This window comes from Nothobranchius furzeri, chromosome 12 (assembly GCF_043380555.1).
Source record: "Nothobranchius furzeri strain GRZ-AD chromosome 12, NfurGRZ-RIMD1, whole genome shotgun sequence".
NCBI lineage: Eukaryota > Metazoa > Chordata > Actinopteri > Cyprinodontiformes > Nothobranchiidae > Nothobranchius > Nothobranchius furzeri.
The window spans coordinates 55,544,671-55,559,685 of record NC_091752.1 but is presented as its reverse complement, the minus strand read 5'-3'; the positions used below and the strand labels follow the sequence as shown (position 1 = coordinate 55,559,685).

The 15,015-nt window shown below is 46.2% G+C and overlaps 2 protein-coding genes across 2 annotated transcripts; both read right to left on the bottom strand.

Annotated features, from left to right (window-relative positions):
* Window positions 1–581: 581 nt before the first annotated feature.
* On the bottom strand, window positions 582–7,167 carry noxo1a (NADPH oxidase organizer 1a). The gene is made up of 8 exons (XM_015945701.3): window positions 4,818–7,167; window positions 4,661–4,741; window positions 4,499–4,571; window positions 4,248–4,422; window positions 2,834–3,024; window positions 2,540–2,650; window positions 2,339–2,456; window positions 582–1,545 (listed from the first exon to the last, which is right to left on the bottom strand). The coding sequence occupies exons 1-8, from the start codon at window positions 4,932–4,934 to the stop codon at window positions 810–812; spliced, it is 1,602 nt and encodes a 533-aa protein (XP_015801187.3). The 5' UTR covers window positions 4,935–7,167; the 3' UTR covers window positions 582–809.
* Window positions 7,168–7,287: 120 nt separating this feature from the next.
* gid4 (GID complex subunit 4 homolog) lies at window positions 7,288–14,645 on the bottom strand. Its single transcript, XM_015945702.3, has 6 exons — window positions 14,262–14,645; window positions 13,952–14,011; window positions 9,110–9,217; window positions 8,802–8,903; window positions 8,594–8,724; window positions 7,288–8,513 (listed from the first exon to the last, which is right to left on the bottom strand). Exons 1-6 carry the CDS (start codon window positions 14,472–14,474, stop codon window positions 8,450–8,452), a joined length of 678 nt encoding a protein of 225 aa, XP_015801188.1. The 5' UTR covers window positions 14,475–14,645; the 3' UTR covers window positions 7,288–8,449.
* Window positions 14,646–15,015: the final 370 nt, after the last annotated feature.

Below are 15,015 nucleotides of genomic sequence, written 5' to 3'. Positions count from 1 at the left end.
CTTTTAGAGCCCCATTGGAACAACCTGCAATCCTGTTGTGCAGCACTCTCAAGTTGTCCTTTTAATACTTCGTCTTCGTCTTCCTTTCTCTTAGTCTTCCCGACTAGAACCGCCCCTGCTCTCTGGCCCCCCTCTGGCAGTTCCAATTATAGTCTTACATTTAAGGCAGTATGATTTGTTGTTGAAATTGGTTTTAAGAATACAAACTATTTTAAAGATTTTGCAGTTCTACATTCTACAAGCAACTTCAGATGAAAGTTTGTGTTCCTGATGGTGGATGCTCAGCCTGTGAAATTTGTTTCATAATGGTGAGTCGCTTGTATCAGAAAGAAATTTGCAGAACTGGTCTTTAGCCAGATTAAAAGATGGTGAAGGTGCTCAAGCATCCAGGTTATAATCTGGATTTCAGGTTGAAAGATGCAGCATTTTATTTATTTGACAGGAATGTGGAAAGCTTTGAAATTTAAGTTTGGGGAAATGAATCATTTCCTGGAGACTGATCCATTTCCAGAAAACCAGTCTGTTCAATAAGATGTTTTTCTCTCGTAACACACACACACACACACACACACACACACACACGTTCCCAAACTATGTTTATTTTTAAATTGTTCTCAGCACAACATCACATGTACAGATTTTGGATTCTAGACTTTAGAAGAACCAATTTTCCTCACAAGAACACTTGATGCAGCGTCACTGATGTGACATTTTCACCAGTTATTCTAATTACATGATAAAATCAAAGTTTCACACTTTAAATGTTCCAAGAAAGGATCCTGTGCTACAAAAGGAAGTGACTCGTTTCATCAACTGGTGACCTCTGTCGGTCTGCGAGACTGGCTGGTTTTGGCTAAGTTCTTGCGGGTGAGAGTGGTGCAGCGGGTCAGGATCTCCTGGGCTCTGGGTCTGGGGGGGACTTTAGGTGATGTGGGCCTATTGAAGAGGTTGGGTTCAGACACACTGGGGAGCAGCTTCCCCTCTGAGGGGCCTGTTGGGGTGAGGAGGGTGTTAGCTGTGGGGGGAGGCGTGCGGCTGAGTCTCAGCCGATCATCGTTGTAGCTGTAGCTGAGGTTGAAGGAGGAAGAGCTGCCATAGAAAGAGCCAGACTCATCATCACTGAAGCTGTCATCTTCAAAGCTGCCGTTGGAGCCTCCTGTCTGCATCCTGCTGCCCTGATCCTCCCCTTCATCGTCCACCTGCACTGTGATGGTGGGAGGAAGGACTCGCACAGCGGGGGTGGGTTTGGGGGGGATTACAGTGGGGGTGGGACGCCGTGCAGGTTGTGGATCCGGTTGATCTGACAACCTGTTCAGAGACCGGGACCTGCGGACGCTGTCTGATTGGTCTGAGCTGAACGAGGAGGACGAGACAGGAGGAAGCCGCTGCAGGTTACCATGGGAACAACTATGTGTCAAGTTGGAGGCTGGGATGAGGAGGGAGGTTGGGCTGTTTGGACTATGTTGCTGGGGGGTCATGCGGATGTGAGGGTACCTGTAGGGCTTCAGGTACATGGTCGGGATGTAACCAGTTTTCCTGTTGTATCTGTAAAAATGATTGAGGTGAGTTAGAGATGGTTTATAACTGCCTCATGTTTATATAAATGCTTATATTTTGCAGTAAAAATGTCCGTCGCCTTAAATTTGTCTTTTTTTTTAAACTTCAATAACCACTGAGCACAAAAGCTTTGCCGGGTCAGGCTGCTTTCATCTGAAAACAAATGTGCTTGTTGACTCAACTTCAACAAATCTCAGCACAAGATTCCCATCAATCGCTGATTTTTAGTTTTTATAGCAGTAAATACGAGTTTTTTCCCCCCTGATAACTGCAGCGGTGCAGAAGTAAAGACGGTGGTGTCAACAACACACAGTGAGCTTTATTTGAAGGCTGCAGGAATTTTCAGGCGTGCTGCCAAAGGAAAGTAAAACGTGTCTTTCATCAGCTAGCGCTACGTCATCCTGATGAGGTATTCATAACAAAAGGCGTTGAAGAAACACACACCGCCTCTTACGTCTGAGTTCCAAACGAACGTCATCTGCTGCTGAAAAGTGATGTTGTGGATGCTTTAGTCAAATTTAGAAAACAAAACCCATTATTAAAGCTGATTGGTTGTGTAGCCTTTATTGTGTATGGTTTTCTAAATTAGCAGAGAACAGTGTGTTTGTGAGTTACTCTCAGCTACTTTGAGCGGAGTATCGGTAAACCTGAATGATTTAAAGACATGTTTGCATTTTCTGAGGCTGAATAGCTGAAGCAGCCATCTTGGATCAAGTTAAGCCCAAAAGTGAACCAGTTGTAGACGAACATCCAGGGGTTGTGTGTCAAAGCCAAATAGTACCTGACGAGCCACCAGCCGTTCTCAGACTTCTGCAGAACCTCGACCACCGCTCCGATGTTCACAGATACCTCATCCACCTTGGTGGACTTGTAGCCCTTGACAGTTATGTAGAGCTCCCCTGGAGGAGACATGATATTTACTACTTTCCCTGAAAAAGCCAAGCATTAACCTCTGCTATGAAAGTTGTAGCTGTGTGACTACCTCTGTTTGGTATCTCATCCATCTCGTCTTCATCAACATCCTCTACCTTTTCCAAGTAGGGAGCAGGGAACCAGGCCATCCGCTTGTCTTCTGTTTCTACAAGCCACCACCCTGAGCAGATTGTGTTGAGTTAAACTGTGTTAATAGAGAAAGGTTGGGCTAGAGCTCATAATTGGTGCTAATGGAAGGACAATCCAATCGCACAGATTAGATTAATGGCAGTCAAAGCAGGTACTAGTGGAAATGAGGCAAATGTGGGACTAAAGAGACGCCGGTGGAGGTGTGTTCACTCACCTCCTTTGTCTTTGATGAGCACGTCTAACTTATCATCAGCGGCCACCTTCAAAGGTTTGTTCTTGGTGTCTTTGGTCTCGTACGGAGCTACACATCTGTACGTCTCTGTGATAAAAGGCTGGGTCACGTTCCCGCTGGTGATGTGTCCTCCATTGCTCCTGATCTCGTCATCAGAGGGCATGATCATGATGCTGAGTGGAAATGCACATCAGAGCCATCAGACATCACGCCCAGTTTGAAAGGCATTGATTCAACTTTGACCTTTGTTTTATTATTTATTCTTAAATTTATTGAGCCAGATTCTGTTGGAGGTTTCTTCCTGTTTAAAGGGAGTTTTCCTCTCCACTGTCGCTACATGCTTGCTTAATATGAGGACTGCTGTAAAATCACTGACACCAGTCAGCGACTCGATTCGATCTGCTCAGTTCCTTATAGGAAACCAACTAACTGGCATAATGAACTAAACTCAACTGGAACGTTTACTTTGTGAAGTGCCTTGAGACGACTCTTGTCATGATCTAGCGCTATACAAATCAATAAACTGAATTTGTAGACTAAGACTCTTCTCAGATCTTGCCCATGGGGCGACAGTTGCACAGAAGTTAAATGCTCGCCCCGTAACCGGAAAGTTGTAGATTCAAGCCCCACTCAGTTTGTCGCTGTCGCCGTGTCCTTGGGCAAGACACTTAACCCTACTGCCTGCTGGTGGTGGTCGGAGGGACCGGTGGCGCCAGTGCCCGGCAGCCTCGCCTCTGTCAGTGCGCCCCAGGGCAGCTGTGGCTACATCGTAGCTCATCCCCACCAGTGTGTGTATGTGTGTGTGAATGGGTGAATGACTGATTGTGTTGTAAAGCGCCTTGGGGGGTTCCAGGACTCTAGAAGGCGCTATATCAAATACAGGCCATTTACCATTTACCATTTACTATAACAGCACAAAATGTGTCCACTCTCCTGTTGCAGTCACATTTTATAATCTTTCTCTCTAGAAAGGATTTTTTTTAATCTGACATGAAATTCCATGACTTTTCCTGCAGACTTGGGACATCTGAGCAGAAAAAAAGTTGTTGTTGAAGTTTAAAGCTCTAGTTACATCCACACCTGTGGAAGCAGCTGGAGATGCTTCGTCTAATTATTGTGTAAGTAGATTGCCGACAACAACCCACAGCTTGACCCAGAGGTCATAGAGGTCATAAAAAGACCCAGAAATCCTACATTCACTCTGTATATAACACAAGTTGCCTAATAGATGTTTTATTGCACCGAGTGATAATAATCTGATCATTGTTGATCATTCAAATAATCTGTAAAATAAGCTAATGTGTGAATTTGATGGGATTAAATAGGGTAAAGTTAAAGTAACGCACATTTGAGAGGCTAGCTAATTGTGAATATTAGAGGTGAATGCTGGTTTAACCTGTTCTTGGTGAACTCTGGCTGCAGCTCCAGCTCTTTGGCCTGGAAGAACCGCACAAGTTCTGCAGACTGAGAGACCCGCGGACCACAGCTCAGGAGCTCATTGCAATATTTCTGCAAATACGTCAGGCGCACCAGATATTTGTTTGATCCCTTCTTCTGCTTCAGTTTGATACCTAAACATGACCACAGAGACACTTAGTTTGATCCCAGATGAGTGTCTGGATGCCCAGTGACGACAAACACAATTACCTCTAAATTTGGGGAGGATTCTGTCCGATTTGTTCAGTTTACTTGCAGAGGGAAATACTTTCTTCAACAGCTTCTGTGAGATTAGTAGAAAAATATTAAAACTAAAAGTGATTTGTAGAAAAAGCAAAAGCAGAAATACTAGCAACAAGATTTAAAACTCACGTGCATATTTTTGAAATCCAAGAAACTTCTATAAACCACGACCTCAGTCTGGTCTGACCACAGCACAGATGTAATGTACATCTGGAGGAGCAGAGCACGCATTTGAAGCAAAAGTAGAGAAAAGAAATTCAGCATGAAAAACCCATTTTGTCCTCACTTTACTCGTTCCCTTGTGAAGCACTCCAGCCAAACACACACTGAGGGGATAACGCTTGGTCTCCATGACGACAGGACCAGATGTGCTGACTGTGACGGAGACGATCTGCAGGTGCATTTATATTTCCTCCAGAGAGGACGGGCGTGGCTGTCGGACTCAGACAGCGAGTCACCGATAAGAAATCTGCCATCTCCCAGTGAACAAGACTTTCTGTGATGATCCAAACACAAACAGGCAGAGGCGTCGCTATTCCAATTACTATGTTTGCATTTTTCCACTTTATGTGCTTTTTCTTTCTTTTTTAGTTCTGCAATGTAAAAAAAAACATGTGTTTTAAACACACTATGACTGTTTATCATCACAGTTCTTACTCAGTGAGGGTAAATACTTGCATTGAGCTTTAAAACATGTCAGTAAAAAGCAACAAAATCAATGATTTAGACAAAGGAGTAAAACTCAGTAAAGGAAGGAAGAGACACAATTATCTTCTCAACCAACCAAATGTTTGAAAAAGGAGTCTCTTGTCATTCGGGTTGAAGAAATCTGTATATTTTCCACTCGTCGCAGCCAGAGAGTGAAGCTTAGTGAGGAAGACTAAAATCCCCTACTGTCAGTTTTATTGTTAAAGCCCGATAAGGAAGTCATTAGACAAACTACTGACTCTTTCCTTTTAAAAATTCCCCTTTTTTTCCCCCCAAGTGTAGCTGAGGCACGTCCACCAGACAGAAGGTATCCCTTAATCTTTCATTAAGTAGATCATTAATCCCAGTGGGCAGCTAACACGCCAGCTTTTAGTTGAGTCTTAAAAAAAAAATTAAGATTGCAGATGAAGCCTGGTTCTGGTGCATAGCACTAAAGGAAAAGTGTAGATAATGATAGGAAGTTTGATGCAGTGTCAGGTGTCACTCTGTCCTTTCTAAACTTCAGCCTTACGTTTAACGCCACAGGCGCCCCACAGGGATGTGTTCTGAGTCCTTTCTGTTTACACTGCTCTCAAGTGATTGTCCCGCTAGATTGTCAAACTTGTAGATGACCCTGCTGCTGTTGGCTTCATCTCCAACAACAATGAGTCTGTATAAATGAGAAAGCCAAAGGAGTTTACTGATTAGACAAACTAACACTAAATGAAAAAAGGTGAAGATGGTGGAGTCCAGAGGGAGGATTTAGACCCCTTCACTTCTTGAAATTGAAGGCAAAGCCATGAGATTAGTGAAAACAGCTAAATTCTTGGGCTGGCAAATGACCTCTGACCTTACAAGAACTAGCACCATTAAAAATTCATTATTGGCTCTACGTCAGGGCTATTCAATTCTGGGCATTGAGGGCCGGTATACAGCACATTTTAGTTTTAACCCTGCTTCAACACACCTGTTTTCAATCAGCAGGTGATCAACAGTATTCTGTAGAGCCTGATAAGCTGCTGCGCAGGTGATTCAACCACTGAATCTAGTGCGTAGGCCAGAGAAACCACAAAAACTTCCTGGATACCGGCCCTCGAGGCCTGGAATTGAATAGCCCTGCTATGTTATGAAGTGCCCACATGGTTCTGGCCTCTTTGTTGCTGTTTTTTTTTTTCACTGGGGTGCGGAGAGCAGTGTTCTATCATCCACGAGGGTCTGGTATGGAAACCGCTTTGAGGCTGGCCAGAATGAACTGTAAAATACTGAGAGATCTGCTCAAAAGAACAGCAGTATGACTTAGGGAACATTTATAGAACCAGAGCAAAAAAAAAAAAAAAAAAAAACACACAGAAAGAGCTCATTCATTTATCCCATGAACTATTCACCCTCTACCCTTCAGGCAGAGGACTGGGCAGCCTCAAAGCTGGGACAACGTGGCTAAGGAACAGGTTGGTGAGGCTCGTGACCTCTGACCTTTGAGCTCATCCACCTTTGTTAACCATTAAATGATTTTAAATGTTCATTTATTTAGTCTGATTTTTTAACGTTTGTTCTCCCATGTCTCAAATGTGCCCTTGAACAAAAATAAAGCAGCAATTAGTTTTCACAAACTCAGTGAACTCTGCATTTGACTTGTCAGGTCTAGGGATGGAAACAACAGAAGATGTAAATAAAGTGTGTGAAATGATTATTTTAACTCATGTTGTAAACCAGAGCTGTAAGCCTGGGTAGGGAAATAAAACCACATTGCATTGCAGCTACTGACACCTAGTGGTGACTGCTGTAATAGCAAGAAAACATCTTTTTCTGTAGCCTATTTTCTTCCCATCATTTTTTTCTCTTTGATGTTGTAGCCAACATTTGATAGCCCATTCAAGTTTTAATGAAACATAAACCTAAAAAACCCTATTCTGTTCACTTTTATCTAAAATAAAAAGACAAAGAAAACAGAACCTGATTGCCTGGATGTTGGCCATAAAGGATTAAAGCTCATCCAGAAAAGTTAACGTTTAGATAAATAAAAAGTAATTTTCTCTCAAGGAAAAACTAAATGAATCACATGCAAAGCGTAACTTTTCAAACTGAGCTTTATAGATTAGAACAGAGGAGCTGACAGACGAGTACTTTATTTCTCACATCTTTGTGGGACATAACATCTTTAAATTAGAATTATTCTCCAATAAATGAACATTCACTCATTTTATGGCATTCTGCTTCCTTTTAAATGATTCAAATAAATATTCCCAGTGTATGGGAATTAACATATTTTCCTGCATCACAGCATCTTGTCCCACATGTTTAAATATTCCAGCTGTGAGAACATAAATAATGTACACAAACCTCCACATCAAACTTGTTCAGAAACACTATTTTTGACATTTCCAGCATTTTCACTCCCCAACCATAAAAATATGTTACTTTTCATATTAAAAATTTTGTCCTTAAAAAAAAAAACATCAACAGATTTGTTCTTGCCTCTTCCTTTCATTAGTCAAAAGACGTTTTTAATATTTTGTCCTCCTCAGGACGTTATAAACCCACAAAAAAAATATTATTTTTTAAATTCACACAAAATAGAGAATTTAAAACTCTGCTCTTCATGTGTCGAGTTCCTTACGCACATGGAAATCCCGTTATTTTACTCATCATGACTCAGAATTATGGTGCACTACAGAGGGCTAGCAGTTCAGCTAGTAATCTCTGGCATAAAGAGAAAACATAAAAACAACGTGTGTGTGTGTGTGTGTGTGTGTGTGTGTGTGTGTGTGTGTGTGTGTGTGTGTGTGTGTGTGTGTGTGTGTGTGTGTGTGTGTGTCCAAACTAAATCAGCCGTCTCACATTCATGCCGGTCGCTGATGGGTTCTGTTATCCTGTAGTAAGAAACAGAAGTGACCGAGAGGGATCAAACATATTCCCTCAAAATATTGTATTTAATATTACTGAAAAACCACTTTTCCTCCCACAAACCGTTTTCTGGGGTGTAAGGCAAAGCTCTGCAAGCCAAAACCAGAGCAGGCGATGATTATCTGACATCAGCTCTGTCTGAACCGCACAAATCTCACTTAAATCTCCTCATCGTGTCCGTTTTTGGTTCTGCAGCTCGGTAATTTGGCCCCTTAGCCCCCCTCTTCTCCCCCACTGAGCCAAACGCGTCATCTCCAACGTGGTTTTCTTCCGCCGCTCATTCAAATGCAGCCCAGCGTCTCCTCCGTCCAGCAGAGTTGTTTCAGATCACCGGAATTCGTAAATAGGCATGCTGTGCTCCTGAATATGGTTTAGACTTAGTGACTGGTACCTGCAGGAGCAGAATAAAGGAGGTCGTTTACATTTTATTCCCCAATGCGAGTAAAATCTGGTCTGAAAGCAGGTGATTACCACTCTGAGCTCCTGTGGTAATAGTAGCCCTCAATGGTGGCTGTGGACTTCTGAAAGCAAATGTAGTAGAAACCCGCAAACGAGGCGCCGCTGATGTCTTTGATTGTGTGGTCTGGAACTAAAAACTGCTCCTGAGAGGGCGACAAGAGGCGAGATTAGAGATCAACCTGGAAAGAGGAAACAACGAGAGGACGGATGACCTACTGACCTTCCACCTCATGAAGATATAATCGCTATCTTCCAGCGCTTTGAAGTCAAAATGATCGGAGTTGAAGTTTTTGGCGTACTTGTAAAAAGCCTGAAACTTCCCCTGGAAAAGATTTGTGTATAAGAAGCCCTCTGTTAAAATGACACATATTGGTATTGGATATCAAACTAGATGCATTCAAACATTTTTTGAGGAAAAATAAAATAGATTTAATGAACTCAAAGTGTTGGTTAGGCGTGTGTAATCCTCCAGTGAATACTCATGCAACAGATCTCCCTGCAACTGAAGTAAGGAGCGGCAGAGCGTACCCAGTGCTTCCTGTCCACGTCTTCATCGGCGTCCCACTTCCGCGTTAGAAAAGGCCTCTTGCGGCTGATAATTTCACCGACAAAAAACGTTGTGAGCGTGGGATACTCCTAAAGCACACACACAGAACAAAAATACAAAAAGTAAACCAAGATAAAAAAATAAAAAGGATTTCCTGACGATCGACATGAGCGGGCGCAGAACTATTTCTATAAAGTTCTTTTTTTTATAAAGTTCTGGTTTTTTTTGTCACTTTTTCCAGGAAGTGAAACTCATTTTATCTAGATGCATCTCACACAGCGAAATATTTAAAACCTTTATTTCTTGTAAGTTTGAGGATTACGGCTGACAAACAAAAAGTCAAAATGAAGTGTTTCAGTAAATTTGCATTTTGTTAAAAAGATAAATATTGACGCTCATGTTGTCACACCCTAATCAGCTAATTAACACCGAACACCTGCAAAGGCTCCTCCTTGAACCGTCACCTTATCGTGGTGGAGGAGTTTGAGTGCCATAATGATCCTAGGAGCTATGTTGTCTGGGGCACTTAGTGCCCCTGGTAGGGTCTCCCATGACAAATTGGTCTTAGGTGAAGGGTGAGACAAAGAACGGTTCGAAGGATCTTTCATGGCGGTTAAAACGAAGAGTCGGAGTACCCGGCCCGGAGGGTTACCGGGGTCCCACCCTGGAGCCAGGCCTGGGGTTGGGGCCCGTGAGCGAGCGCCTGGTGGCCGGGCTTTCGCCCATGGGGCCCGGCCGGGCCCAGCCAGAACCCGATACATGGGCTCGTCCAACTGTGGACCCACCACCCGCAGGAGGAACATGAAGGGTCCGGTGCAATGCGAATCGGGTGGCAGAACAAGGCGGGAGCCTTGGCGGTCCAATCCCCGGACAAGAAAACTAGTTTTTGGGACATGGAACGTCCCCTCGCTGGCGGGGAAGGAGCCGGAGCTTGTGGCAGAGGTTGAGCGGTACCGGCTAGATATAGTCGGACTCACCTCGACACATTGCATTGGCTCTGGAACCCGAGACCTGGAGAGGGGTTGGACACTCTACTTTGCTGGAGTTGCTCCGGGTGAGAGGCGGAGGGCTGGGGTTGGCTTTTTGTTAGCCCCGAGACTCTCTGCCTGTGTGTTGGGGTTTACCCCGGGGGACAAGAGGGTAGCTTCCTTGCGCCTTCGGGTCGGGGAACGGGTCCTGGCTGTTGTTTGTGCTTATGGGCCAAATATCAGTTCAGAGTACCCACCCTTTTTGGAGTCCCTGGGACGAGTGCTAGATAGTGCTCCATCAGGGGACTCCATTGTCCTGCTGGGGGACTTCAATGCTCACGTGGGCAATGACAGCTTGACCTGGAGGGGTGTGATTGGGAGGAACGGCCCACCTAATCTGAACTCGAGCGGTGTTTTGTTATTGGACTTCTGTGCAAGCCGCAGTTTGGCCATAACGAACACCATGTTCGAACATAAGGATGCCCACCGGTACACTTGGTACCAGGGCAGCCTAGGTCACAGGTCGATGATAGATTTTGTAGTCGTATCATCTGACCTGCGGCCGTATGTTTTGGACACCCGAGTGAAGAGAGGGGCGGAGCTGTCAACTGATCACCATCTGGTGGTGAGTTGGATCAGATGGCAAGGGAACATGCCGCGTAGACCTGGCAGACCCAAACGCATAGTGAGGGTCTGCTGGGAACGCCTGGCAGAAGAACCTGTCAAGACGGTCTTCAACTCCCACCTCTGACAGAGCTTTGACCACGTCCCGAGAGCAGTGGGGGACATTGAGTCCGAGTGGGCCTTGTTCCACTCTGCGATTGTCGAGGCGGCTGTTGCTAGCTGTGGTCGTAAGGTGGCCGGTGCCAGTCGTGGTGGCAACCCCCGTACCCGCTGGTGGACACCAGAGGTTCGAGGAGCCGTCAGGCTGAAGAAGGAGGCCTACAGGGCGTGGCTGGTCTGTGGGTCTCCGGAGGCAGCAGACAGGTACCGGATAGCCAAGCGGGGTGCAGCAGTGGCAGTTGCCGAGGCAAAATCTCGGGCGTGGGAGGAGTTTGGTGAGGCCATGGAGAAAGACTATCGATCGGCTCCAAAGAGGTTCTGGCAAACTGTCCGGCGCCTCAGGAGAGGAAGGCAGCAACTCGCTCACACTGTTTACAGTGGGGATGGGGAGCTGCTGACGTCAACTGAGGCTATAGTCGGACGGTGGAAGGAATACTTTGAGGAGCTCCTCAATCCCACCAATGCGCATTCCGAGGAGGAACCAGAGCTGGGAGGCCTGGGGATGGACTGTCCGATCTCGGGGGCAGAAGTTGCTGAGGTAGTCAAACAACTACACAGCGGCGGAGCCCCGGGGGCGGATGAGGTTCGTCCTGGGTATCTCAAGGCTATGGATGTTGTAGGGCTGTCATGGTTGACACGTCTCTACAACATTGCGTGGTCATCGGGGGCAGTTCCTAGGGAGTGGCAGACCGGGGTGGTGGCCCCCATCTTTAAGAAGGGTGACCTGAGGGTGTGTTCCAACTATAGGGGGATCACACTCCTCAGCCTCCCTGGAAAGGTCTACTCCAAGGTACTGGAGAGGAGGGTCCGATCGATAGTTGAATCTCAGATAGAGGAGGAGCAATGTGGTTTTCGTCCTGGCCGTGGAACTGTGGACCAGCTCTATACCCTTGCAAGGGTGATGGAGGGGGCATGGGAGTTTGCCCAACCAATCCACATGTGCTTTGTGGATTTGGAGAAGGCTTATGACCGTGTCCCCAGGGGCACCCTGTGGGGGACGCTCCAGGAGTATGGGGTGGGTGGCTTTCTGTTAAGGGCCATTCAGTCCCTTTACCAGAGGAGCGTGAGTTTGGTCCGCATAGCCGGTAGTAAGTCGGACCTGTTCCCAGTGAGGGTTGGACTCCGCCAGGGCTGCCCTTTGTCACCGGTTCTGTTCATCACTTTTATGGACAGAATTTGTAGACGTAGCCGTGGTGTGGAGTGTGTCGAGTTTGGTGGCAGGAGAATCTCGTCTCTGCTTTTTGCGGATGATGTGGTCCTCCTAGCTTTATCCAGCTCTGACCTTCAGCTCTTGCTGGGTAGGTTCGTGGCCGAGTGTGAAGCGGCTGGGATGAGGATCAGCACCTTCAAATCTGAGACCATGGTTCTCGACCGGAAAAGGGTGGCTTGCCACCTCCGGGTCGGGGGAGAGGTCCTACCTCAAGTGGAGGAGTTTAAGTATCTCGGGGTCTTGTTCACGAGTGAGGGTAGGAGGGATCGGGAGATCGACAGGCGGATCGGTTCGGCGTCTGCAGTGATGCGGACGCTGAGCCGATCTGTCGTGGGGAAGAGGGAGCTGAGCCAGAAAGCCAGGCCCTCGATTTACCGGTCGATCTACGTCCCAATCCTCACCTATGGTCATGAGCTTTGGGTAATGACCGAAAGAACGAGATCGCGGATACAAGCGGCCGAAATGAGTTTCCTCCGTAGGGTGGCCGGGCTCAGCCTTAGAGATAGGGTGAGGAGCTCGGACATTCGGGAGGGACTCGGAGTAGAACTGCTGCTCCTCCGGATCGAAAGGAGCCAGTTGAGGTGGTTTGGGCATCTGGTCAGGATGCCTCCTGGACGCCTCCCCAGGGAGGTGTTTCGGGCATGTCCTGCCGGCAGAAGGCCCCCGGGTCGACCCAGGACACGTTGGAGAGGTTACATCTCCAATCTGGTCCGGGAACGCCTTGGGGTCCTGCCGGAGGAGCTGGTGGACAAGGCCGGGGAGAGGACGGCCTGGAGCTCCCTGGTTGGGATGCTGCCCCCGCGACCCGGACCCGGATAAGCGGAGGAAGACGAAGACGAAGACACCTGCAAAGGTTTCCTGAGCCTCTGAATCAGGTGTAGGAAACTCTATAGAGCTGCTAGCCAGCACGTTTTAGAGGTTTTCCTGCTTTAACACACCTGGTTTTAATCAGCAGGCTATTAACTGACTTCCACAGAGCCTGATGAGCCACTGAACAGGTGAATCAACTGTTGGAGCAGGGAAACAACTAAGACATGCTGGACAGTAGCTCTCCATGACCAGGGTTCGCCACCCCTGCTCTAAATAGTCTCAACCGTTGAAGAGTCTGAATGCATCTGGGTGAAAGCTGCTCCTCAGTCTCAATGCTACTGCTCGGATGCAGCATGGCCTCCTTCCAGAGGGGAGGAGGGTAGATGGTATCCTGGAGGACGCAGGTGACTGCATCTGGTGGTGGACACGGCTGCACCTGATAGTCCTCTATGCTAAGGAGCCTGGTGGATCACGGTGGGGTCAACGTAGAGCGGCTCTGCCTGTAGACAGACTGTTGTAAGTCATTCCTTTGTCTGCCATGCTGCTCGATGCTGAATTTCATGCAACAAACTAATTGATCTAATGTAATTTTCTAAACTTGTGAGACACCAAACTTTGGGTTATCATTTTCTGTAAGCTGTACTGAAACGTTGAGAAATAAAGGCTTGAAGCGTTTCACTCTGTAACAAACTTATAGGAGTTCCACTTTCTGGAGTGAACAGCAAAAATATAAATGTTATTTACAAATTTATTAGATGCAATGCGTTTTTTTAGGGTGACTTTGCGCTGTCTGTGCTGCTTCATCTCTTTCATTTCTAAAACACTGACACAACAATCTAATGTACTCACAGACTGCATCTTGATTAAGACACCCGTTGCACCATGAAAACATTTATGTGGCACAATGACAACACTGGCCTCACGCCGGTGTTCCCAAACTAGCCTTTTCTTAACTCAACCTGCAACAAGCAAGCAGCAATTTGTTTGTTCTCCTTGCTTAAAGAACAAAGTTCAGCCTTGCTACATAGGATCAGGCTGCAGCCTGGGCTTACCTCTGTGAGGCCTTTGATCTTCAAGTATCCACACAAATATGAGTCATCCGTAGTCACATGCTGTCCAGGACAAACAGATTTAAGCATACTTAGGTCAAGACTCTCAGGCGCTAAACTAAAAGTCTTCATATATTTCACTGGAGTAGCACAAAATACTAAGTACATTATTAAAAGTACAGCTTAAGCTATAAACTCCATATAAACAGTAATTTACTGGAATTTTAGCTAACAAGCTGCAGCAAGTTGGAGATAAAAGGTGCGAGTCTAGTTTGTTTACTTACACAACACGACTTCAGAGGGAAAATCCTACCTGCAAAACAACCTCCACGTCGTAAGAGTTGCCTTTGCTCCTCTGGTAACCCCGAAACTGCGAGCCGCTGTACAGCAGCGAAGTAGCCAGCCCGGGCTGCTGAGCGTTGATCGGGGCAGGGGGAACAAGACAGGCCGAGGATGGGCTGGTACAGAGGCACTCTGCTCGGATAGGCATGATAAGAGCTATGGAGTCGTCTTCGGGGACCGTCATGAACTCTTGAGACTGAAAACACACCGCTGACGAAGGGAAGGAAGTCGGTCGTGATCGGTCTCCCTTGTGAAATTTTTTGAAAAAAGAATTTGAATCCCCAACACTCAAGTTTCCTCCAACGTTACCTTTCCATGAACTGACGGAAGCTGTGACGCGTCCTTAGAAATCCAGCTTCCTGGAATCTCATTGGCTAAAAACTGGGTCTTGGCCTGAGCTAGATTTTTATTGGATGATGTACCGTGATGAGTTCTGGGAGTTGTAGTTTTTACCGCAACTGGTTATAATCAGCTGGTTTATAATCGGGATTCATCGCTGAAACAATCATTTGAATGAATGAATGAATGAATGAATGAATGAACACCATAATACCATATATGGCATTCCTTAGTTGCACTGTTATTTCTCTGATTTTACACGTTTTTTCCCTAAAATTAATGTAGAAAAACACCCCGTCAGTAATTAGCATACATGTTATGTTTATAGCAGATGTTTTTATCCAAAGCGACTTACACAGAGGTCTAGCTCCACTGTCACCCATATA